This window comes from Schistocerca piceifrons, chromosome 7 (genome assembly GCF_021461385.2).
Source record: "Schistocerca piceifrons isolate TAMUIC-IGC-003096 chromosome 7, iqSchPice1.1, whole genome shotgun sequence".
NCBI lineage: Eukaryota > Metazoa > Arthropoda > Insecta > Orthoptera > Acrididae > Schistocerca > Schistocerca piceifrons.
The window spans coordinates 19,874,951-19,901,083 of record NC_060144.1 but is presented as its reverse complement, the minus strand read 5'-3'; the positions used below and the strand labels follow the sequence as shown (position 1 = coordinate 19,901,083).

Below are 26,133 nucleotides of genomic sequence, written 5' to 3'. Positions count from 1 at the left end.
CTCCCCACCCTTCCCCTGCCTGCTGCGCATCTAGCGGCCGTGGCATTTTGCGCGCACCCGTACCTTGCTGCGTGGCCCTGTACGTGTCGTTGTAGAGGTGCCAGACGCGCGCGTGCGCGTTGATGACGGTGTAGTAGGTGAGGTAGTCGCCGATGCCGACGGCGTTCTGCGCCGGTGCCTGGCCGCCCGTGCTGGCGTAGCCGCCTGCGAACACCGACGGTTCGTTGAACGTGATCCACCACTTTACCTGCAACAAAGCGGAAGCCACATCACCAGGTGTACGCCAGTACTAGAATCGTTAAAAAATTAGCGGAAGCGAAGTACAACTGAACACACAGGTACAGACGGCACACAGAAATCGTGATAAAGCACAATGGAAGCAGCAGAATGAGCCCTGTGCTACTCCGTATCACTTGACTATCGCTAGACTCAAGTCTGAACGCCGTATGTCAGGAACACTTTGAAGCAGTTGTCTTTTAACGCGCATTTAGTCGCTCCTTTTCGAGTAAAACAAGAATCTGTGTAGATGTGCAGACTGCCTATACTCGTTACCCCCACCCTTCTGCTGCATGTTGCAATGAACCGAAGGCAAGTCCGTGCAGGGTGATTTTTTCCACTGTGTACAAACTCTAGGGATTAATCGACGTGAGAATATGGAACAGAAAAGTTCTAATGAACTCCCATCCGGAAATGCGAGGTTTCCATGCTAGAGACCATTTATTCATACTTTCTTACAGAGACTGTGGTCTAATACGCGCTGTATGATGCAGCTACTGTTGCGGTATGCGAGGTTTCCTCCTAGAGGACGGTACTGATACTCATATGTCATGCCCTACCGCCCTCTCCTGCCATAGTAACTGGTAATGTTTTGCCTGACTCGCTTCTGTAGATGAATCACCTTGTAGTCGATGTGATACAGCATTGCACACAGTGGTTCTGTATTCGAATCAGAGCTTGCCGACGTGGTGTTTACTTACGGAAATGCTAATGGTAATAGGCGGCGAGCAGCAGGGTTGTATCGGGAGACGTATCCTAGCAGATAACAGTCACAGCATTCAATGTTTGCAACAGTGTCTCGCCGTTTGTCTGAGACAGTCATTTCAGGAAGCAGAAAATCATGAAGGACGTACCCGAAATGTCCGGACACCAGACTTGGAGGAAAATGTGATAAAACTGCGGAAGACGACCGCTGTGGCAGTCAGTATCAGACAATTGACCCGCCAGTACAGGGTAAACCAGAGGACCGTGTGAAGCACTCTTCATGACAATTGTTGCTACCCTTATCAATTACAGCGTGTGCAGGGCTTACTAGCGACAAGCTTTCCACATCGGAAGCAGTTTTGACACTGGTTTCTTCACCAGGCAACCACGATTCCGGGATTTGTGTCATCCATCCTATTCACAGATGAGGCTACCTTCATACAGAGTGGTGTCTTCAACTTTCGTAACACTCATCTGTGTGATAGTGTGCAGAACCCCTATGGTATGCTGACAGAGAACCATCAGCATGGGTGCAGCTGGAATGTATGGGTCAGGATAATTGGCGACCAGATTTTGGGACCAGTCTTCCTTCCACGTCAGCTAATAGGCCGGAACTATCGGAGTTTCTTGGGTGACTTTGCCTCCCCTGCTGGAAGAAGTGCCAGTGATGATGAGAAGGGTTATGTGGCTGCTACATGATGGTGCTCCAGTCCACCTCGCCGTTATCGTCCGAACGTATCTCAGTCGTGTCTTCCCTGGTCGGTGGATCGGACGAGGGGGTCCACTTGCATGGGCTTCTCGTTCACCAGATCTCACCCCGTGTCATTTCTGGCTATGAGGGCATCTCACGGGTATGGTGTATGCAGAGCGCAATGCAGGTGTGGAGACACTGAATCTACGCATTCATGCTCCCTTTGAAACTGTTCAAGTGCAACCTGGCCGACGTGAATGTGTACTACGGCGCGTACACGCGTGCGTTGAGGCACTCGGAAACCATTTTCAGCACGCACTGTAACTGTGGCTGCATGGTACAGCGCGTATTAGATTGCAGTCTCTGTAACGATGTAAGACTGAATAAATGGTCTGTGGTGTGTAAACCATAGATTTCCTGACATAAGTTTGCTGGACCTTGCCGGCCGAAGTGGCCGTGCGGTTAAAGGCGCTTCTGTCTGGAACCGCAAGACCGCTGCGGTCGCAGGTTCGAATCCTGCCTCGGGCATGGATGTTTGTGATGTCCTTAGGTTAGTTAGGTTTAACTAGTTCTAAGTTCTAGGGGACTAATGACCTCAGCAGTTGAGTCCCATAGTGCTCAGAGGCATTTGAACCATTTGCTGGACCTTTTTTTGTTCTGTACCCTCTCATTGATCAGTCCCTAGAGTTTGTACACTGTGGAGAAAGCCACACTGTATATGTGCCCGTAGGCACATCCGATGATACACAAATGTTGCCGGTAGCAGCCAAAGCGTTGAATTACAGTCTCTGCCATGAAACACTGTCAACAGAGCTGATATACACAATCCGTCTCAAAATTAGCACATTCCTCCTCTGTTAAGTCTATTTGTGTCATTACATGACGCACCTCGTTGTAGCGAATGTTTTCAAAATAAACATTTCGCTACCGCTATCGACGACTGAAGACAAGCAAGCAATGTACCCACTCACGTGCGTACTTTCCAGCAGATAAGACGTCTGTTTCATACATGCGGCGCACTGACAAACTGATTTCGAGAAGAATAAACGTAGAAGTTAGCGACTTGCTGCAGAGAACGCGTGAGTGTTTAATTAAACAATACGGACCGAAGCCGCGTTGTTTTGACATCAGAAATAAAGGTTATTACAACAGCAACAAACGTGATACAGCATCAGTCGAAATATTGTGCATATTAAAAGAGTGTAGGCCGCAGATAACGCTGGAGGAAATAATAAAAATAAGAACTCGGTGTTGACAGTACTGCCGAGAAACATGTGGCACTGTGACCCGAAGAGAATTGGTACTGGCAGTGAGGATGTTTACGTAACGAAAGTACAGTTACTTGACAGACTTCTATTCAGAAGTAGAATCTTAAGAGCTGCCGATTACTTCTCAGAAAAAGTAATCGCTTTTCTCATCACAGTGTCATGCTACGTTAATTTCTGTTGGGCAAGGTCCAGCAGGATTTAATAATTATGTTCGGTCATCCCCAGTTAATTTCGATACAGGTCTGTCCTCTGAACTTATTTTAGAAGAAATGTCAAGCTTTTCCTCTCCTCTTGACTGCTCAGCAGCCTTTTCGCCCATAAAGACTCTTTCCTACTTTTAGCGCTGTTGAGTGCCATAGCGTATAATGCAGCGGCCCCCTTGTAGGACGCGACGCCGCGACAGCTTCCTCCTCGGCACGCAACAAAGTCTGTCTCGCCGACAACGCGGAATGGCCGAGGTGATGCACTGGATGTACACTCGACTCAAAATCAGGGAGGTAGGGGTCAAAATCCCCACCCAGCCATCCAGATTTAGGTTTCGCTAGATTCTCCTATATCACTTAAGGTAGCATACATCGGATTTCCTTCCTCAACCTGAACTTGTACTCCTTTCTCGCTGCCGACGGGGCGTGAAACCGTAATCTTTCTACTTTCCTTTCGTGCCAATTCGCAGACAGATTTTCCGTGTACGTGGTACTGTCAAGTTGAAACAGCGAATGGTACTGATTGCACCGAATATCGTAGCCCCGGTGCAGAAACGCATTGTCGTTCTGATTGCGAGTGATGCAAGAACAGACAGGTTTTAATTACCCATTTGGGCAGTCGACTGATTTTTCACTCAGTCCGTTTTTTCAGTGGAGTGAGACAACGGAATGAAGCTAGTCCCTGTGGGCACATCAACCATATCAGTGTTTTGCGCTCGCCCTCTTGGTGTGAGTCGTTTCCCTTTAACATAAGACAATCGACTGATCCAGTGTCTGACGGCACGTCAGTCATATGAATGTTTTCCCTCGGTCTCCAGGTAAGAGTGACTTCACTTGCATGCTTGTTCAGCATTTCCAGTTACACATAGCCATGATTAGGCTTGCCAACAGATTTGGAGATAAATAACGTATATTATTAAAAGGATAGGGAAATAAAAACTGTATTTATAATAACGAAGTATTTTCAAAATTTATTATTTATTTATAAGAATCAGTGAAATAAAAGCGAGACAAATAAGTAAACTGTTTATTATTTCTCCATAACTATTAACACATTTACCCCACTGTGAGACAAAACAGTAAATGCCTTAAGGGAAATATGGTTGGAATTGTCTACGGTACCGTGATCGTACTGAGGCGTGCAGCTCTCCGTACGAAGCAAATCGACGGCTGCGAATGCCTTTCTTCAGGGCTCCAAAAATGTGGAAATTGCATAGGGAGAAATCGGGACAGCATGGAACTGAAGCAGCGCAGTCAATACAACAGGCACACCAGTTCCTGGAAAGTCAAGATGACCTTTTCCTTTGATTGTAAGAGCTCGCTGGTCGGTGACTTTTCGGAACAAGGCGTCACGATTAACGCTCAGCGCTACGTGGACACACTGCAAGAACTGAAGCGCGCCACCGAGGTTGACAGACATCACTCTGTTGCAGGACAGTGCCCGCTCGCGTGTTCCGAAGATTGGTTCCTTCAGGCTGCAGCTGTATCGCTGGGAAACCCTGACACATCCTCCATGCAGTCCCGATCCCGCCCCAAGCTATTTCTGTACTTTTAGAGCCCTGAAGAAAGACATTCGTGGCCGTCGATTTGCTCCGTACGAAGAGGTGCACGCCGGGGTACGATCGTGGTTCCGTGGGCAACCGCAAACATTTTACCATGGAGACAGTGATCGTCTTGTCTCACAGTGGGATAAATGTATTAACAGTTGCGGCTATTACTTTTGAAATAATAAACTGTTTACTTACTTTTTTCTCGTTCTCGTTTGACTGACCCTTATACTTAAATACGAATTGAATATAAATGTTTGGCTGGTTTGAAAAGTTTGATAACTGGTGCTATTTAGTAAATTTACGTTTAAATAAATGACCATTTAATTTTTTAATTTAAATTTATGAAAGTTCTCTCTCTCTCTTTCTCTCTCTCTTCCTGTTGGTTTGAAACCATCACCGATAATTATCTTTTGGTAAATGCCGAAGTATTTGGTGACTTAATCATCATTTTTAAGCATATGCTATCAATTGTAGAAGTATTTTTTTGCACAAAATATTTATTGTCATTGGACAATTTTCTTTTAATCTTTAACAAGCTCAGCATTCACATCGACGAGTGAGGCGAACTGTCGAAAATCACGCTCAGATTGGACAGACAAACAACAGAAAGACTGCAGACTGGTTTCACTTGAAAATGAAGTATGAATAGTTCACTCAATATGGGAAACTACAACAGACGGTACAGACTGTTTTCATTCGGTTGCTTCCACGTACTGATTTCACTCGGAAGAAATGAATGAACGAATGAACAATAGTCCAACTGATATGTAAAAGTACTACTGAATGAGTCGACTCTTTCTCAACAATAGATAGAACCTGTTGTTTCAATTCGATTGTTCTCATCACTACTCATTGCTGAACAGTTTGTCAGGAGACTAATAGATAAATAGCAGTGGCACATAGAAAGTGCCGATATTAAAGACGTTAATTCGATTAATCGGAGAAGATAAGTCTTTAAAGGAGGCATTTTGTCACTACGGTTCGTGCCACACAAGTTAGGCTTTACGCACGTGAGGTTTTTTTATTCTTTTTGTTTCTCTTTTATTTATATGTTTTAATGCTCGTATAATTAACACTGTGTAACACTTCCCAGATGATAAAGGTCATCAGATAACGGGAAGGTGCTACTTGAACCTTTAGATATACGAAACAAATATATCCACTTTTTGAATAAAGTGAGAAATTATCGTAAAAAGAGCAGATCTGTCATTTATGAATTATTCACAGCTCTGAATCTAGACCCAAGACGTGTGGTCAGACGAATCGAGGGAAGGAATAAAAGCGCCTCTTTCAAAATGGTTCAAATGGCTTTGAGCACTATGGGACTTAACAGCTAAGGTCATCAGTCCCCTAGAACTTAGAACTACTTAAACCAAACTAACCTAAGGACATCACACACATCCATGCCCGAGGCAGGATTCGATCCTGCGACCGTAGCGGTCCCGCGGTTCCAGACTGACGCGCCTAGAACCGCACGGCCACACCGGCCGGCTCTTTCAAAAGAACGTCTCACACTCGTAAATATCTTATATCATGTGAATGAATGGTTGTGCAGGATGCAATAATGTTTTCGTCTATCGAAAATAAGTAAATGGTTCTCGCTGGAACAGAAATTAATACTCAACTTACCAAGTAACTCCATTAACATGCTTGAAAATGCCAGTTTGGACTTTTGTATTAGTTGACATATTGGTCGTATTAATATAACATGATCATTGGCAGACTAGTTAATTGGCGCTTACAAGTTTTGTGAGACGTGAGTTTGTGCAAAGGCAGCTTCGTCTGACCTAGAGCTGGGAACAACCCAACGGCTCATCACAACATGGCGGCAAGGCCATCACTGGAGTGATGCTCTACAAAACTAGTTGGGTATGCACTTTGCCATTAGCTGTTATACTCTCACGATTTTACATAGAACTGTATCACTGAACTTAATACTCATGCATGTCTTAATGCTAACGCACGTCTCACAGTTTTGGTATCGCTCAGATACAACCGTTTGTGCTCTGACGCTCAAGATAGCACACACTTTGACCATCGAAAATTACCGGCTAAAGATACAGGATGAGTTGGGCGCTGTAGTGGTATACAGCCGCAGAAATGTCAGCACTGAGTGACGAATAGGAGACTGTAGCGATTTCCTTAGGTATTCAGAATGGAAACCAATTTTCCGAGCTTGAGTTTGCGAATTTTATTTTTGTCACTGGCTACCTTTCCCTACCACCCACTAAGAGCCTCTTCATTTCCAAGTCCTTCAGACAGTCTCGTGTCTATTTTAGCGTGTTAACAGCTTGCGTATCCTCTGGATGAAGAAATAATTGAGGATACCTCTCAGAACCAAACCAGGGCAACGGCTATTATTTCAGTGCAGTGGCTCAGTGCGAAGTTGCCTCCCTTTCTTGTGGCGCGAGATAACATTGGTCTGTACAATCATATCCTTATTACTGTTCCGGTATCCATGCCACTTAAGTCAAGCAGGCACCCATCATTTTACGAGCAGATTAAGAGAGTTCACCTTTGTGTAGAAAAAAAGAGGCGAACTCATACTCACCCTGTCGCCGTAGGTGTCGAAGAGCAGTCTGGCGTACTCGACGAAGTAGTCCGCCATGATGGGGTTGGGCCAGCCTCCGATGTACTGCAGAGCCTGCGGCAGGTCCCAGTGGTACATCGTCACCTGCACACCAAATAACGTCCTGGTGAGAACCCTGTAGCAGCGCCTACAGATCAGTAGTAGTATAGGTCCATCGAATGGAAAATTTAATTGTAAAAAGCACACCTCTACTTCTGAAACTCGACGTTTATTAGTCTACTTAGGACATAAATACTGGTTATGATCAAAAGTGTATTATAATACAGTAACTAGCTTTTTGGAATGACGATGTAATATTGCGGCTATACGAGACAGCCTATCGCCCATATACAACAGCAGCCTGACACTGAAGCAGGCAACACTGTGCAGCTTGGAGCCAGAGGCCCTCCCACGGCCACTATCATATGTCTGAACAGGTATCGAATGTGTCGTGGGTCAAACCGCATTTTGGCATGCTGAAGAAACAGGTGTAAAGGCGATCTTCAAAAGCAGAAATGACAAACGGACGCAATCATTGGACACGAGATGTTAATACTTATCAGATGATATGAAACTAGACAAATGAGGGAATGACTTCCAGTAATAACGTTACTGGCGGTTGAGTGTGGTCTTACCGTGAAAACTGTGTGTGGTATTCAACAGTTAAGAAAGCTGTTGCAATATGATCTGCCCGATAAAGAACGTAAGCTGAGCACCTGGGTGCCCGACCGTGCCCACAGAGAGATCTCGGCAGAACTCTGGGAGAGAGGTCGACCTTGTGGAGAATTTGACTTCGAAACAGCAGAGTAGCTGCTTTATTGTGAGACCGCACAGTACTCCTGGAGACGCCAGAGGAGGGACGTTGACGAAGGCCTTGGCGAGACTTGGCTGCTGCCACGCCGCCCGTCCCACCCAGGTCGCCGTCGCCGCTATTCGCTGCCAGTCGACCGCAGCGAGAACTCAGCCAGCAGTCATCCATCGCAGGTAAACGACTTTCCACTGCAACGCTCTCATCAAAGTTCGCCTACCAGATCTCTCCTAGCAACCATAATTTCAGGCCCTGGTAACGACCTTCAGAGGTTCTTATCGATAATAGGCACACTGCTTTTTATTTTACTTCTACACTGGTGTGCTAACCGTAAGGGTGAAAGTAGCTTTCGCATGATGTGCCACTGCCAAGTAAATACGTTGAAGATATTTGAACCATACATAGACAGAACTGTCACAGTATAGTACAGAAGGTACTGCTGTTGTTGTCGTCTCCAGTCCAAAGACTGGTTTTATGCAGCTCTCCATGCTACTCTATTCTGTGCAAGCCTCTCCGTCGCCGAGTAACTCCTGGAACCTACGTCCTTTTGAATTTGCTTACTGTATTCATCTCTTGGTCTACCTCTACGATACCCCCGCCTCCCTCCCAGCCCCCCCCCCCCTCTTCCGCGCGTTTCCCTCTATTACTAAACTGGTGATCCCTTGATGTCTCAGAATGTGTACTACCAGCCGATCCGCTCTTCTAGTCAGGTTGTACCACAAATTTATGTTTTCCCCAATTCCATATACACGTATAATCTTCAGCATTCTTGTGTAGCACCACATCTAAAAAGCTTGTATTCTCTTGTTGTCTAAACTGCTTATTGTCCATGTTTCACTTTCATACATGGCAACCCTCCATACAAACACTTTGTGAAAAGACTTCCTGACAGTTAAATCTATACTCGATGTTAACAAGTTTCTCTCCTTCAGAAACGCTTTTGTTTCCATTTACAGCCTACATTTTATAATCCACCCCCCATACTTTGACCATCATCAGTCATTTTGCTTCCCAAATAGCAAAGATCATCTACTAATTTAAGTGTGTCTTTTACTAATCTAATTCGCTCAGTATCACCTGATTTAACTCGACTAGATTCCATTATCCTCATTTTGCTTTTGTTGATGTTCGTTTTATTGCTCCTTTCAAGACACTGTCGATTCCATCCAACTGCTCTTCCAAGTCCTTTGCTGTTTCTGACGGAATTACGATGTCATCGGCAAACCTCAAAGTTTTAATTTCTTGTCCCTGGACTTTAATTCCTACTCCAAATTTTCCTTTTGCTTCCTTTACTGCTTGCTCAGTATACAGATTGAATAACATCGGAGATAGGCTACAACCCTATCTCACTCCCTTCTCAAAGACTTTCTCTAAGTCTACAAATGCTATCAACGTAGGTTTATCTTTCGTTAACGTGTCCTCTATGAGACGTCATAGGGTCAGTATTGCCTCCCTTCTTCCTATATTTCTCCGGAATCCAAACTTATCTTCCCCGAGGTTGATTTCTACCAGTTTTTCCATCTTTATGTTGACAAGTCGTGTTAGTATTTTGCAACTGTGAGGTATTAAACTGATAGTTCGGTAATTTTGATACCTATCAGCACCTGCTTTCTTTGGAATTGGAATTACTATATTTTTCTGTACTGTAACTGAAATAATTACGCGATGAAAAGGTAAAGAAACGACAATTTTGTTCAAAGATAATGATATTACAATGAAGCCATCGCGTTTCATGATGTCCCCTGGACGTTACAGAAGGTGTGGCATGGTTTTAACACCACCGATGGCACTGCGTGCCCTGCAGTGTGCTACTATGTGGCCACGGCCGTGGTAAGGAGTTGTTGCACCAGGGCGTGCCACTCCGCCACCACCACGGTTGGCAATTGCTGGACGGTCGCTGGTGCATGTGCACGTGCTGCAGTTCATGTCCCCAACACATCTCACACGTGATTTGTGAAATTTAAATCGGCGAAACGCCAGGCCAGTCCACTTGCCGAATATCCTCCATTTCCAAGATCTCCTTCTTTTCGATGCGGTCGCTCATTGTCACCCATAAAAATGGAGCCAGGACCGAATGCACCCCTCAAAGGACGGATATGGGGAAGGAGTAGGTTGACCCCTGAGTGTACGGTGTTCAAAGATTTGGAGGACAGTACGCCCGTGTAACATAATGCCCCCGCACCATACCACCTGGCCGACCAAAACGATCATGTTCGACAATATTCGTTGGCGCATTAAGTGTTCCCATTTCTCGCCGTATGAGCGTAAGTCAGTTGTAAGGTGGCAGAATAAATGGTCAGATTCACACCTTACATGGGACCTTTACAAATCGCAGTGAGAAGGTTAAGATGACACCTAACGTAAATCGACAGTTATGAGAACATTTGCCTATCAATATGTAATGCAAAAAGGGGTGACAGTCAATCGACGGTAATTAACACACAATTCCTATACAATGCATGTCTTTGAGCGGAAGGTAGAACAGGGAACGCGAGTCTAGTCACTTTTAGTATGAAAATCCAGCTTCACAATGGCGTAGCAAAGCCGTGCTGTGGGAGTTACGCCGGCAACCACTACAGCGACCCTGGGCCAGGTGATTCAAGCTGGAGGGCTGCCTGTAGTGAGGGCATCAGTGCAAGAGCAGAGAAGAACCTTTAGAAAACTGCATTTCGAAATTCCAACGGGATGCGAACAAAAGCAAGTGACGCATTTTCCTCCACTGAGTGCGACACACAGAAAGGTCAATGTACTTTAGGCATCTGGAACGGGCACAAAACGTCCGATTGGCGGAAACTCACTAGGAAGGAGAAAACTACTGAAGTTTCGACGCAGTTTGATGGAAGGGACGTTGCGATTGGTAGAGGGTGTTTCTACAAAGTGGGAGGAACGCTCCTATTGGTCGAAAAAAGCCGTGACATGAAAAAGGAACCCAAGTGGAGGGAGGCAGTTCTGCCATGAGAGGACAAGAGAGAAATTTTGTGTGAGGGACTCTTCTCTGAACTGGCGTCAAGTGCAGAATGGAGCGCTTAACTCTCCGTACGACGCAGAGACGAAATTGGTGTGACACTGCGTCCACAGCGGCTGCACTCCAGCTAAAATTAGCTGTAGCAGCGTTTAGCTCCAAATGTGGAGAAACGAACCAGCCAAAGTAGTTAACTGTTCTTGTGAGAACTGAGTGGGCACTATAATATGCACGCTGCTCCAGCCATGCGCGTGTTTGTCGCCATACAATAAGACTAGGGTTGAGTACATGTTTTGTCGCAATACGAGAAACATAGGGAAAGTTTCTGCTGGAAAGTTCAGCAAAGGCCAGGTTAGTTTTATAGGAATTTCAGTGGGAGAGAGCGGCCTTGCAGACAGCAGCACGTCGCAGCTTAAGGTAAATACCGCGTGCAAAGGCGTAAACGTTGTTGGTTCACCAGCTTGCGTCCACTGTAAACTCGAGCGGCCTTGGGTAGCCTTGCGCTCAAATTTGTCACTTGACTAACCATCCACCGTAGACTTGATTGTCATCCTAAGTAGTACCGAACTTCGAACCGGAATCGGACGATTTTCGTAGTTCTGACCAACATCATAACATATGTGTAGGAGCGATTTTGTAAAGAAACGTCTAATTAAACATTCATATTATTGTGCTGAGGATTAATGTAAAGAAACTTCGAATTAAACTTTCCTAATATTGTGCTTAAGATTAATGCTCTTTCAGAGAGTTAATACTTAACATTGTTGTGTATAAACTTATTTCACTTTTTGATGTTGGCAAGGTGCATTATCCATTGCGCTGTTTTTATGTTGGCGAGTTGAAAACTGTGTGAAAAGCTGTAATTTGGTGAGAAATATTGCGAAATTAAACTTGTCATTTCACCTCACACAGTTGTTCTCAATTCAAGAATAGGCAATAACGAAACCCCCCACACTCTTACACAGTCATTGTCGAAAATGATCGTTTTGCTGGTGCAGGTGTTATGGTAAGGAGAGGCATAGTGTTACATGGGCGTACTGATGTCGAAACCGTTGAACGCGGGACACTTAGCGGTTAACGCTGCTACGACACTGTTGTGCACGTCTTTTCAGGTGTGCGTTCGGCCCTGGCTTCACTTTTATGAGTGAAAACCCCGACCGCATCGAACAATGCTGTGGAGGATCTCTTTGGAACGAGACGGTATTCAGTGAATGGACTGGCTTGCTCGTTCACTCGTGAGCACGTGTGGGATGCTTTGTGCAGATGTATCGCAGAACCTCCACGTAAGCAAATAACGGCCTCGCTGTTGTCAACCACGCTGATAGAGGAATGGAACGCCCTGGTACAAAAACTCCTCACCAAGCTTGCGGCCAGCATGTCTGCGCAGAATGCATTGCAGTCCCAGGTGATCACATGGCGTTTAGGAACCAAGGCCCACCTTTCGTAGTGTCCAGGACACCACTATGAATCGGGATGACTTCAGTGTGGTTATCATCTTTGAATAAAAGTGTTATTTGTGTTCGTCGTACTGCGCATTTCTTTCAGTTATACTATGACAGTTCTTTCTATGTGTGGTCCAAGTTTCATCGCGCTATGTTACCTGGCAGTGACACATCATTCAAAATGTTCAAATGTGTGTAAATTCCTAAGGTACCAAACTGCTTAGGTCATCGGTCCCTAGACTTACACACTACTTAAATTAACCTATGCTAAGAACAAGACACACACCCATGCCCGAGGGAGGACTCGAACCTCCGGCGGGAGAGGCCGCGCACTCCGTGATACGACGCCTCAAACCGCGCGGCCACACCGCGTGACGACACATCATTCAAAAGTTTCTTTAGTTCTTATGTATTGATCATTAGCAATGGAAAGAGGTCAGGTATTTTCTAACAGAAATTTGTTAGGTTTGTCTACTTTTGGCCCAAAGCACTTTCGTTTGTCGAAATAAATGTCTGCGACAATCTGATTATGTTCTTGCAACTGGCGCACTCAATCCCTTTATTTGTATTCCAGGTGCAAAACAATTCGTAACCAATCAACGTCACAGAGTAAAAATACAGTCACTATAACGTGTGATTACTTCTGTCCGTGAATTACAATTGTCATGATTTTAACCATCCTGATTTCTAGATCGTCACTCCATGTATGTTTCTGATTATGGTGCAATGACATTATTTCTACATATTTATAAATAAGGACTACTGAATAGTAGCCATACTATGTACGTTTTCGATTATGATGTAACCACATCAAAAATGGTTCAAATGGCTCTGAGCGCTATGGGACTTAACATCTATGGTCATCAGTCCCCTAGAACTTAGAACTACTTAAACCTAACTAACCTAAGGACATCACACAACACCCAGTCATCACGAGGCAGAGAAAATCCGTGACCCCGCCGGGAATCGAACCCGGGAACCCGGGCGTGGGAAGCGAGAGTAACAACATCATTTGTACATCTTTACAAAGGGATCTATCATATATTTGCTTTCCTATTCGAAGAAAGAAGAATTGTATGGCCTGTTGCTTCTACTCTGTAACATACACTACACCGCCCTAACACAGTATGAACGTAATAGATCAGTCAGTTTCCCCAAAAAAAAAAAAAAAGTTCAAATGGCTCTGAGCACTATGGGACTTAACATCTATGGTAATCAGTCCCCTAGAACTTAGAACTACTTAAACCTAACTAACCTAAGGACATCACACAACACCCAGTCATCACGAGGCAGAGAAAATCCGTGACCCCGCCGGGAATCGAACCCGGGAACCCGGGCGTGGGAAGCGAGAGTAACAACATATTTGTACATCTTTACAAAGGGATCTATCATATATTTGCTTTCCTATTCGAAGAAAGAAGAATTGTATGGCCTGTTGCTTCTACTCTGTAACATACACTACACCGCCCTAACACAGTATGAACGTAATAGATCAGTCAGTTTCTCAAAAAAATGGTTCAAATGGCTCTGAGCACTATGGGACTCAACATCTTAGGTCATCAGTCCCCTAGAACTTAGAACTACTTAAACCTAACTAACCTAAGGACATCACACACATCCGTGCCCGAGGCAGGATTCGAACCTGCGACCGTAGCGGTTGCGCGGTTCCAGACTGTAGCGCCTAGAACCGCATGACCACAGCGGCCGGCCAGTTTCTCTTAACTAAACGAAAGCGTTAGTAACAACACACCATTTCAGCATCTATAATAATTGTAGTTGAAAAGCTTCACGAACTTACATAACAGCGTATCTCAACAACGCCACAGAAAGTTCCAGCATTCTGCTGCATGCTTTACAGAGAACAAACATTACCGCTACCAGTATAAATCAGAATCGCGCAGAAAATAAGTATTATACTCAATAAAGAAACTGACCATATATGGTTACAAATTATATACCGCAGAAGAAAGGATTAATAATGTGTAAGCATCAAGGATCCACTGGTAAAATGCCCTCCTTCTTCTGAACTTGATAGACTAGCCTTTAAACATGTTAAATCTCTTCGTATTATGTTTCCAACTGTTCCTTGGTCTTTCTATATTATTCTGCCTGCAGGTTTATAAGCTAATACTAAAACGGGTAGATAAATGTTACCCAACCTCGACATGTATTCATGTTAGATGTTGCAGTATATAATTAGACTATATTGTGCTGATTACTGTTTTAGACTTTTGAAAATCGGAAAAAATTAATGAATAAGTTTTTAAACCGATGGTAAACTTGTTTTAATTGAGCAATCACATCAATTACACAACCTTATGTCACGCTCTCTGGCGGGAAATCAGGAAAAGATCGGCAACAGAAACTCATTCCATCATAAGAAACGAGCTGCCAAAACATGATACAAATTTGTGATGTCAAGATTTATGAGGTATGTTGACGGCAAATTGTAATAAATCTTCATTACACTGGGCACATATTCTGCAACTATGGTGTTGTACACCCCCCCCCCCCAAAAAGAAAGATCAGAATCAACGAGTTTCAGCGTGGAAGCCCCTTAGATCATGAGAAACAGACAAGCGAACCTGGTGATTTATTCACATCTGCCACTATATGGAACAACTGGCCCTTACAAAAGAAAGCATAACTTGTGGCCTCGTCATACTACTTAGCGAGCTTTAATTTGGCATGGCTTTATGTAAGACTCATATCTATAATCCCGTAAAAATTTCCTCCAACTAGGAGAGGGTCGAGTGATGATCTCATTTAAATGCTGGGTCATTTGAGATGAAATGACGCTATTAGGAATAACAACGTTTTAAAGATGCGCTGTACAAGGCTAGACGCAGAAATTTCGAGAGCTACATTGTGTAAGCGTTTCATTCCGACACCCAAGTAAAGCGTCATATTACTCCAGTTTTTAACAATTCTTGAAAGCCTTTGAAAACGTACGTCGTCGTATTCTTAAGAAATACTGTTTCTTCATTATTAATTGAGATAAAAAATTTACGGGTAATTAAGGATATAATAGTGTAAAGGGGGGCAGTGGTGTGCCACAAGATTTTTTATGCAGGTCAACAGCTTTGCTTGCTTTGTATCAGTTATCAGCAGCTATAAACGACCGAAAACTTTGTCTATCATCTGATCGCTTGTAGAGGACAGAGTATCAAATGGGACAAAGCAGACCGCATTCAGTTTCTGCCATAGAACACTCATAAATCTGAAATTTTGTTGACACTTATTGATCATGTAATGAGGAAACTCGTATTCTCTAACTCGTAGGACTGGAGACAGATGAGAAGCTTCCTTAGAAATATCACATTCATAATATCGTACGGGAACTGAATGCCGCTACCTTCGATACGAGAGTAGTCTCTCGTTTGCTGATTCACACTTACGGGAAGTTTTTCCTTCTGTAACTGTATGCTTGTACCCATGTCAGTTTTCCTATTGAATATGATACACCCTAGACATTAACGCAGCTAATTGTTTTCTTATTTTCCATATTACTTGATAATATACGGGAAAATCGTCGTCTCTTAGCGTAATATATTACTGTATCCAAGGGGCACTGCGGCGTTCCGCAGCACAGCTGTATCTGCAGGGCTGCCTGCTCGCCAGGCGTAAACGGCACAACCAAAACGTAGCACCGGCCAAGAGGCGATCGTTTCACGCATTGCTTTGCAGCGGCAGTCACGTGCGCCTGACTAGAGCGTGCCAGTATCCTTCCGCTCATCGGGTATTTAGAGAGCCGAATGGTCCACCAGCAGAAAGTTTTTCTCGGTCTCTCCTCTAGTTACTCGTATAAGGTGTGCCGAAATTTATATATACAGAATGTACAGAAATTTTTAAGAACAGTGTTACAGTTACACTTCATGTGGAAACCGTCGGGTTGCTGACGAATCCAATTTTCCACGGTGTCGTGTACTTCCTTGCCACAGATGAACCTCAGACATTTCAGAGATTGATAAGCGAGCAACAGGGGGAGGTATCGACGCTGTAAGGTGGATGCTCCAGGAACTCCCATCGGAATTTTTGAAGGAAGTAGAGGTCTTCTTGGCCACATGTGGCCTATCGTTGTCCTGGAGATGTGATATCTCATTCGAGAGCTTGCCCCTAAGCTTGTTGTTTAACCTCAGCAACACGGTGCGATACTGCTCAGCATTAACTTTTGCACCTCGTGGTCGCCAGTGGATGAGTAGACAACCTTCTTCGTCCAAGAAGAAACTAAGCATATTTTTTCTCGCCTTGGAGGCAGGGTGGGCATTTTTTGAATGAGGGGAGCAGGGGATGCCGCCATTCCATGCTCATTCGTTTGGCAACATGGTCGAAATGTTTGACACAACGTTTCATCAAATGTCATAGTCTGAGCAACGAAATCCGTTCCTTGTTCGAGGTATATCAACACATGGGCCAGGTAAACATCCACTGTCACAATCCTTTGATTCTCTGAAATATACTTGTGGACCCATGTGCACAGCCTTTGCCATAACCAAACTTCTCGTGGATTATGTACCGCACAGTTCCTCTGCTTGTAGACAGTGCAACAGGAATGTTACGTGTGGTGATCCGACATTTCGTCAGTTTGAGTTCTTCCACAGCCGAAACTGCGCCACCAGTGGTGACAACGTGTGCCTGCCCAGGGCATGGCGTGTCCTCTGTGTTTACAAATCTCGCTTCATAAGGCTGACACCACCGAAATATTGTGCATCATGCGAGATACTACTCTCCGTACACCTCTTTCATCCTGCGATAAATTCGTGAAACATGCTACCCTTCTGAGCGAAGAAATTGGATAACCGCTCTTTATGCTTATCAGGAGGAATCCGTCATGAAATGAACTGCGGAAACAACTCTCCAGAAATGAGGAAATTGCTGCGAAGCAAATGCGCCTAAGCAACTGGGAATACCACCTCGCCATCTCTCTGCAGACAGTCACTCACTGGGATCATATATAACGCCGCTACAGTGAAGGTCTACTTCTCAATTCCGGCATACCTTTTATCAGCGGGTTGTCTGCAAGTTGTACACGAATGTGATCAACTGCTGTACACGGATCTACAAGTGTTTACTTTCTGGACGACCCCTGCAGACCAATGCCCCTTGAATGGACTTAACATATGGGACGAGTAAAGTAATTTTCCTTAGGACTTTGTGATCATTAGTGTAATTGCATATTTTACGTCGATAAGATTGTGTAGTCAGAATTGTATTTGCTGCTCTTGTAGTGCATGTGCTGAGTATGTTTCAGCTGTGTCACTTAATAACTGTGTACCTACCTTCACAATCTGAGGCAATAACTTCTGAGCGTAATGTAGAGCATGGTTATGACAGCCACAGGACATATCTTACTTTCTTAATGCAGATCCGATTTTGCTTTAGTGGTAACGTTAATTGTCACTGCCCGGTCCAAAGTTTGCGGAACATGTATTGAAATTCAGAACCACGTCTTATTCGCAGCGGCGTAAGAGGTTTTGTGGGACACAGCTTCCGTGAAGTAGGTCTAATATGAGAGCAGTGCTCAACTTGCTTTTTGACACTTTGTTTAAAAAGCATTTTCAAGCAAACGAAATATCACTGTCGGAGACAAAATACTTTGAACAGATAATTTGGTTCATCCAAATGACAATTTTGTAATTAATATTAATTAATTGAAACATCGATAAAATGCCTATATAATTTGAGAGATACCTTGCTTTACTGCAAACAAGATCAGGGTACCCCTTTCATCTTAAACGTATAATTTTCTGAGGCACAAAACTGTTATAAGTGGAGCCGAATTCCACATGATTGTAAACTACAGAGATTTTGCTTAAGCTGAGGGCTTACCAGAGGCTCGATGTTGTTGGCGAGCAGCAGGTTGATGAGGTTGTTGTAGTAGTCGATGCCGGCCTGGTTGATGTTGTCAAGGTCTCCAGTCGGTAGTATCCGCGGCCATGAGATGGAGAACCGGTACGCGTCGGCCTGCAAGAGAAGTGAGCATCAACTATTTAACAGAGATGGACGCCTACAATCTACATCTACATCTTACTTCGCAAGGAAAGGTACTTTATGTGCCACTGTCGCTTCCCCCTTTTCCTGCTCCAGTCACGTATGGTTTGCGGAAAGAACGATTACTGGTAACACTTCTCGCTCGCTAAGGAAACAGTCGAAAACCCTCTTTATAGAGGTGGATCAGAACAGCATGGGTAACATATGGAAATCTTTATCGCAATGAAAGGGATCATCACGAAAACTAGCAGGTAGGCCATACAACTATTGGCCTCAGCATATACTGGCTGCTGACTAGATTACCGACTATGCGAACTAAGGTGATAGTGTGGCGTATCCAATGGCATCCCATTACTACTACGCGAGGTACTGGGCCCATTTGAGTTCTTTTCCTTTCCTCCAATTTCTATTTTTTACTTCCCAGAGCTGGCACTACCGCTATCCTTCCTATTGCTACAGTTATGTAGATTGCAGGGTCTTGGGCAATGTCGGGAAAAGTGTTTACATACATTTGTGGCACGACACTCAAATTGCTGTGAGTATCGAGTAAGCGGGTAACGTTTTCCAGACACTTTCCAAACCCAAACGGTTCCACCAAACTTCGCAGGGTATCTCGCGATTCTTCACTCCAAATCACTAGATTCCAGGCATCCACTTTCCAGTGACGTCGCTCTTTACAGCACCTCAAGCGTCGCTTAGCTTCGACTAAAGAGGTGTGTGGCTTATGAGGAACTGCTGCATCACTGTATATCATTGTTTTTAATTCCCTGCACACAGTCATTGCGCTAGCGGGGCTACTGGAAGCACTTATGAACTCACAGGTAGGTCCTTCTGTTGATTTCGTACGATTTTGTGGAACCCCTGTCCAGAATGATCGACAGTCGTTGTCCGTCGCTGTATGAGGTCTGCCTGGTGCTGCTTTGGCTGAGGTTGTTTCTTCGAATTTCAGCTTCACAGTCACATCCACATCCATCGACTTGGGCAGCACCAGGAGCGTCTGAAATGTCCCTGGTGGTTCTGTTTCTCAGGTGACATCCAGTGACTGGTCCACCTTGGGAATCACTAAGCTCTCCTGACTGGCCCATTCCGCTCTTATTGCTTCTCTACTGAGAACACGCTACACCCTACCTCCTTCTATATTGGCGGTCCACATCTTGTGGCATCTAGTGGTCCGATACAAATCACAAAGGATTGTCCGGATACTTTTGATCAGGTAGTGTTTGGTCAGGAAAGTTGAGTCGTCGCTCCAAGAGCATCAGAACTTACTTTTTTCTTTTCTAAGTATTGAAGGATTATGGGGACCATGTTATTCATATATTTGATACATTTTTATCATATTGCAAAGTTACGAGTTGACATGGAACAGGGCTTTAAGTAAATTATAATAGCAAGCTGTGTCACAATGTGGGAAAGAAATGGAAGTGCTAAGGTGACTATGTGCATCAGACTGTCAAAGACAATAAAAAACCAACCGCTAAGAGAATCTACTTAACCTTAAAACAGCTGAACATCAGGCGGATGAAAGCCAGCTGTAGGTGGCCAGTGACTTACCGAGGCGTTCACGAGGCACTCCACGTCGTCGGCGTACTTGTGGTACGAGTCGCAGGCCACGTCGCCGTTCTGGCCGTTCCAGCCCCACTCTGGGTGCTCGTGCAGCATGTGGTCCCAGATGCTCTCGCCCTTGCCTGTGGGAACACATCAGGAACACCACTTTAGCACCGTATCCAAAAAAAAGTCAACATTGTTACCAAAGGACCACTTTAAACGTGTTTTGAAAACATTGTGCCCCTTCTCTCACTCATACATGTTTCGGTGAATTTTCATCATTTTTGCTGTGTTTGACTTTATTTTTCTGTCAAACAATTGTACGTTACGTGAAAACTGAACTATGGGAGCAAGCGAAACATTTAGAAAGAACAGAGAAATTAATGATAGAGAAACTGAAGTCCACGTTCGAAATCACTGAGTGCACTCTGCTGTTAGCGCTTTTCTGCTGACAACGAAATACTCCCTACCTCCTTTTACACAGGGCCCTGTCACCTCAATGTGATCACGGCCTATGTTCGACGTGAACGTGCAATAATCACTCACCTGGCAGGTGGCACCGCTAGCACTGGAGGGTACCGGGTGATCAAAAAGTCAGTATGAATTTGAAAACTGAATAAATCACGGAATAATGTAGATAGAGAGGTACAAATTGACACACATGCTTGGAAGGACATGGGGTTTTATTAGAACCGAAAAAAAGTACAAAAGTTCAAAAATGTCTGACAGCTGTGGCTTCATCTGATCAGAATAGCAATAATTAGCATAACAAAGTATGACAAAGCAAAGATGATGTTCTTTACAGGAAATGCTCAATATGTCCACCATCATTCCTCAACAATAGCTGTAGTCGAGGAATAATGTTGTGAACAGCACTGTAAAGCACGTCCGGAGTTATGGTGAGGCATTGGCGTCGGATGTTGTCTTTCAGCACCCCTAGAGATGTCGGTCGATCACGATACACTTGCGACTTCAGGTAACCCCAAAGCCAATAATCGCACGTACTGAGGTCTGGGGACCTGGGAGACCAAGGATGACGAAAGTGGCGGCTGAGCACACGATCATCACCGAACGACGCGCGCAAGAGATCTTTCACGCGTCTAGCAATATGGAGTGGAGCGCCATCCTGCATAAACATCGTACGTCCCAGCAGGTGTTTATCAGCCAGGCTGGGGATGATGCGATTCTGTAACATATCGGCGTTCCTCTCACCCGTCGCGGTAGCAGTTACTGACGTTTTGCTGTCCAGCGCCATCTATCGGACATTTTGTGAACTTTTTTTTTTGGGTGGGGCGGGGGTTCTAATAAAACCCTATGTCATTCCAAACATGTGTGTCAATTTTTACCTCTCTATCTACATTATTTCGTGGTTTATTAAGTTTTCAAATTTATACTGACTTTTTGATCACCCGGTATATAAGGAGTTTTGGGGAGACGTGGTAAACAATGCAGTCGTTGCCGTAATGCCGAAATGGAGCGATTTACCTGAGGTACAAAAGGGCATGATTGTTGGGTCTTGGGCCAAGGATGGAAGCATTTACGAAATGGCTATGTTTGTAAATTTGGTGGTTAAAGTACAGCGTGATTCTAAAGTCACTATACATTTCAGTGATATAGTAACGGAATATTTGTTTCTTGCAGGTAGTACGACAGAATGGTAACGAAAGAAGAACGAATCGCTGTTGTTTCTGCTCGTCTTTGTGGAATGACGTATGAACTGGTGGGGGTTTCCGGAAAACAGGCCCCACCAGACTTGCTATCAAGACCCTCGTCAATAAATTCCAGCGTACTGGTAGTGTTGCAGATGACGAACGTCCAGGAAGGCCGGCCATAACGCCAGACACCGTGCAAAGTTTGTAGGATGCGATCACACGTAGCCCTTCCGCATCTACCAGAAGACTTAGTAGAGAGCTTGGTATTCCTCAAACCACTGTGTGGACGGTTCTTCGTTACAAGCTCCACAAACGTGCATAGCATATCCAGGTCGTACATAAGCTTGAAGCGGAGGACTACGCGGCCAGACAAGTTATGTGTCATGACCTGCTACAAGCTGTGGAAAATGATAATTTGATGCAAAATGTGTTGTTCAGTGATGAAGCTACATTTCATACCTGTGGACATGTGAACAGACACAACTGCAGGGTCTGGGCAGACGAACAACCAAGTGTGCTGCAGGAATGGCAATGGGACAGAGCAAAAGTGAATGTGTGGTTAGGGATAACGAGGTCAACAGTGTACGGGCCCTTCTTCTTCGCAGAACAAACCGTTACTGGAACCACATACCTAGATATGTTGGAACACTTTTTGGAGCCCCAGTTGACATCTGATGGGATTATGGATACTGTTGTTTTTCAACAGGATGGTGCACCACCCCATTTTGCCCTCGTTGTTCGGGACTATCTGAATCAAGCATTTCCCGGCAGATGGATCGGTCGTGCCTCTCCACGGATGTGGGCACCCCGCTCTCCTGACTCGACACTCTTAGACTTTTTTGCATGGGGGTTTATCAAGTCTAAGATATACCAGGTGAAGATCCGCAACACTGAACACTTAACACAGCGCATTCGAGGCGCAGCTGCTGAGATTACACCAGATAGGCTTGGGCAGGTTTTTCGGTCTACAGTGGAGCGCTGGGGGGATGTGCCTAGACATGGAAGTTGGTCACATTGAAATGTAGTGAAATTAAGTCCTATTGCAACATAAGTTGCAGTGCCATTACATATTGGTTAATAAAATTTGTTTATGTACAAAATGTACAGTGACTTTAGAAGCACCCTGTATACCGTACATGGCAAAACGGCGCTATCCAAAACCGGCGCCACGGCAACTGTGGTTCAACACGGGCCGTAGATGGCAGGAGTGAGCGACGGCTGCGGAGGTGTGTACGGGCGAACAGACGTGCAACTGTTGAGCAACTGGCCACTCACGTGAACCAAGGGGCTGGCAACAGTGTCTCCTCAAAGACCGTTCAGCGAACGTTGCTGCACGTGGGCAGCAGACGCCCAGTTCATGAACCTGTGCTGACTACTGTCCAGGGTGGAATTTGCACGCCAATACCGCAACTGGAAGTCCACAGCTGGTCTTTTCAGATGACACATGGCCTTTTTCGTGTTCGGTGTGAAACTTCTGACAGCAAACACCCCTTAACAATCGTCAGAAGGGTCCAGGCCGTAGGAGGGAGCATTGTAGCGTGGGGAACGTTTTAGTGGCATTTCTGGGTGGCCTGATCATTCTGGAAGACTCAATGTATCAACTCAGGGACGCATCTGTCCTTCGGGACTATGTCCACCCATGCATGCGTTTACTTTTCCACGGCAGGATGGCATCTACCAGCAGGACAATGTAACGTTTCACAAAGCTCGCACTGCACGTGAGTAGTTCGAAGAGCTCCAGCACGACTTTGCCGTATTCTTCTGCCCAGCAAACGGGCGTTTACCTTACTCCCCTGGCTACCAAACTCCCTGGATTGAAAACCAATCGAGAAATTGTGGGATCACCTCGACTGGGCTGTTCGCGTCAAGGATCGTCAGCCGAGGAACACGGCAGTGGAGTCGGCACGGCTGCACATCTCTGCCGGTACCTCCCAGAATGTTGTTGACCCGGTTCCTGCACGTGTCACAGCGGTCCTCGCTGCAAAAAGGTGGTTATTCAGGCTTCTGACACGTGGCCACCATAATGTGACTGGATACTCTACTAGCGGGTCCACGCGACATTAGTGGTCACGACCGTCTTACATAGCAACGTCCGGATACTTTTGACCCGATAGCTTACTTGCTGCTGAAGGGGTGGCCTAGATTAAATGCTGGCCTTATAATTTTGACGCTCTATAGCGTCTTTGGATGGCGTTTAACAACAATAATTTTCGTCCTCGGTTTGGTTCTCAAGACACCATAAACAGCCTTTCGAAGCTTCTCCCACCCTGTGTTCAGTTTCCAACGCTGTGAAGAGTAAAACACGTAGGGACGGAAAAAAATTAATTGCTATTATTTTTTAATATTAACAATCTTTTATAAAAGATTGATAACTAAGAATTCACATATGCAATGAAAAATGGATTTTTGCGCAATTTACAACTTGAAAGAAGAACAAGACGTTCATAAAATCGTGAATTTGTGAGAGATGTGTTAATTAGCATTTACTTGATGATTTTACATTTAAATGACGTTGGAATTCCAACTGAACGAAAAAAGAAAAAATGACCGAAACAAGATTCGATCCAGAGGTTACTAGTCTAAAGAGCTTCCGATTTTTTTTCATCTTCACGGAAATGCTCGTGGAACATGCACCTTTGTTTAAAAATTTGATTCGTCGGGCATCGACCTGAGACCCCCCAAAGACAAGCAAGCTGTCTACTGCAGAGCCACATTCCTTTTCGAAAAATTTACGTTATTAAATGTGCTCGGCAAACTTCAAAGTAGATTTTCTCGAGAATGTTTGAGAGTTGCATCGAACAGCTTTGGGCAACTGATGTCTCACGTGCCATAAATGTAAAAACAAAATTACTGAAATCGGGTTAGCGTGTCGTCTCCTTGTAAGCCTGTAACAGTAACTGTGAAATACTCCTATGTACACATACCAGGTGCTTAGAAACAATTCCTGGCCGAGCGACTCTGTGGTGTGATGCTTGGATAACGTTTCCTTACAGGGGTTCATATCCTCCCTTTGTTCTTCTGCATATCCTCTACATGCTCCAGAAGTCTGTCAACATAGTTTTGTTACATCTGCATCTACGGAGGGTACCCGGTACCACTATTTGTCATTTCCCTCCTCTTCCACTCGCAAATACAGCGACAGAAAGACGAGTGTCTATATGCACGCGTATGGCCCTAATTTCTCGTATCTTATCTTCGTGGTCCTTACGTGCGATGTACACTATCTGATCAAAAGTATCCGGACACCTGGCTGAAAATAACGTACAATTTCGTGGCGCCCTCCATCGGTAATGCTGGGTGTTGGCCCACCCTTGGCCTTGATGACAGCTTCCATTCTCGCAGGCATACGTCCAATCAGGTGGTCCATTACAGGAATGTTACGGTCGTGTAATCGCTCCGCCATAGGTCGTGCATTATGAATCGATCGTGTTGAAAGATGCAATCGCCATCCTTGAATTCCTCTTCAACAGGTACTCAAAACATCAGTGTAGGCCTGTGCTGTGATAGTGCAACGCGAAACAACAAGGGATGCAAGTCCCCTCCATGAAAAACCGATCACACCATAACACCACCACCTCTGAATTCTACTTTTGGCGCTACACGCGCTGGCAAATGACGTCCACCAGGCATTCGCCATACCCACACCCTGACATCGGATAGTCACATTGTGTACCGTGACTCGTCACTCCACACAACGTTTTTCCACTGTTCAATCGTCCAATGTTTACGTTCCTTACACCAAGCGAGGCGTCGTTTGGCATTTACTGGCGTGATGTGTGACTTATGAGCAGCCGCTCGACCATGATGTCCAAGTTTTCTCATCTTCCGCCTAACTGTCATAGTACTTGCAATGGATCCTGATGCAGTTTGGAATTCTTGTGTGATGGTCTGGATAGATGTCTGCCTATTACACATTACGACCCTCTTGAACTGTCGGCGCTCTCTCTCAGTCAAAAATGGTTCAAATGGTTCTGAGCACTATGGGACTCAACATCTTAGGTCATAAGTCCCCTAGAACTTAGAACTACTTAAACCTAACTAACCTAAGGACATCACACACACCCATGCCCGAGGCAGGATTCGAACCTGCGACCGTAGCAGTCGCGTGGTTCCGGACTGCGCGCCTAGAACAGCGAGACCACCGCGGCCGGCCTCTCTCAGTCAACAGACGAGGTCGGCCTGTACGCTTTTGTGCTGTACGTGTCTCTTCGCGTTTCCACTTCACTATCACATCGAGAACAGTGGACCTAGGGACGTTTAGGAGTCTGGAAATCTCGCGTACAGACGGAGCGCCCCATTCTGCTCTCTCACGATGTCTAATGACTACTCAGGTTCAAATGGCTCTGAGCACTATGGGACTCAGCTGCTGAGGCCATAAGTCCCCTAGAACTTAGAACTACTTAAACCTAACTAACCTAAGAACAACACAAACATCGATGCCCGAGGCAGGATTCGAACCTGCGACTGTAGC

The 26,133-nt window shown here is 45.0% G+C and overlaps 1 protein-coding gene across 1 annotated transcript in view; it reads right to left on the bottom strand.

The window, feature by feature from the left end:
- Positions 1-26,133, bottom strand: part of LOC124805057 (myrosinase 1-like) — a 59,027-nt gene that overhangs the window by 29,532 nt on the left and 3,362 nt on the right. The window contains exons 2-5 of the mRNA XM_047265479.1: positions 20,017-20,150; positions 18,304-18,438; positions 7,245-7,367; positions 64-247 (exon numbers count right to left, since the gene is read on the bottom strand). Coding sequence (XP_047121435.1) covers positions 64-247; positions 7,245-7,367; positions 18,304-18,438; positions 20,017-20,150 — 576 coding nt within the window. The remainder of the gene's footprint in view (positions 1-63; positions 248-7,244; positions 7,368-18,303; positions 18,439-20,016; positions 20,151-26,133) is intronic.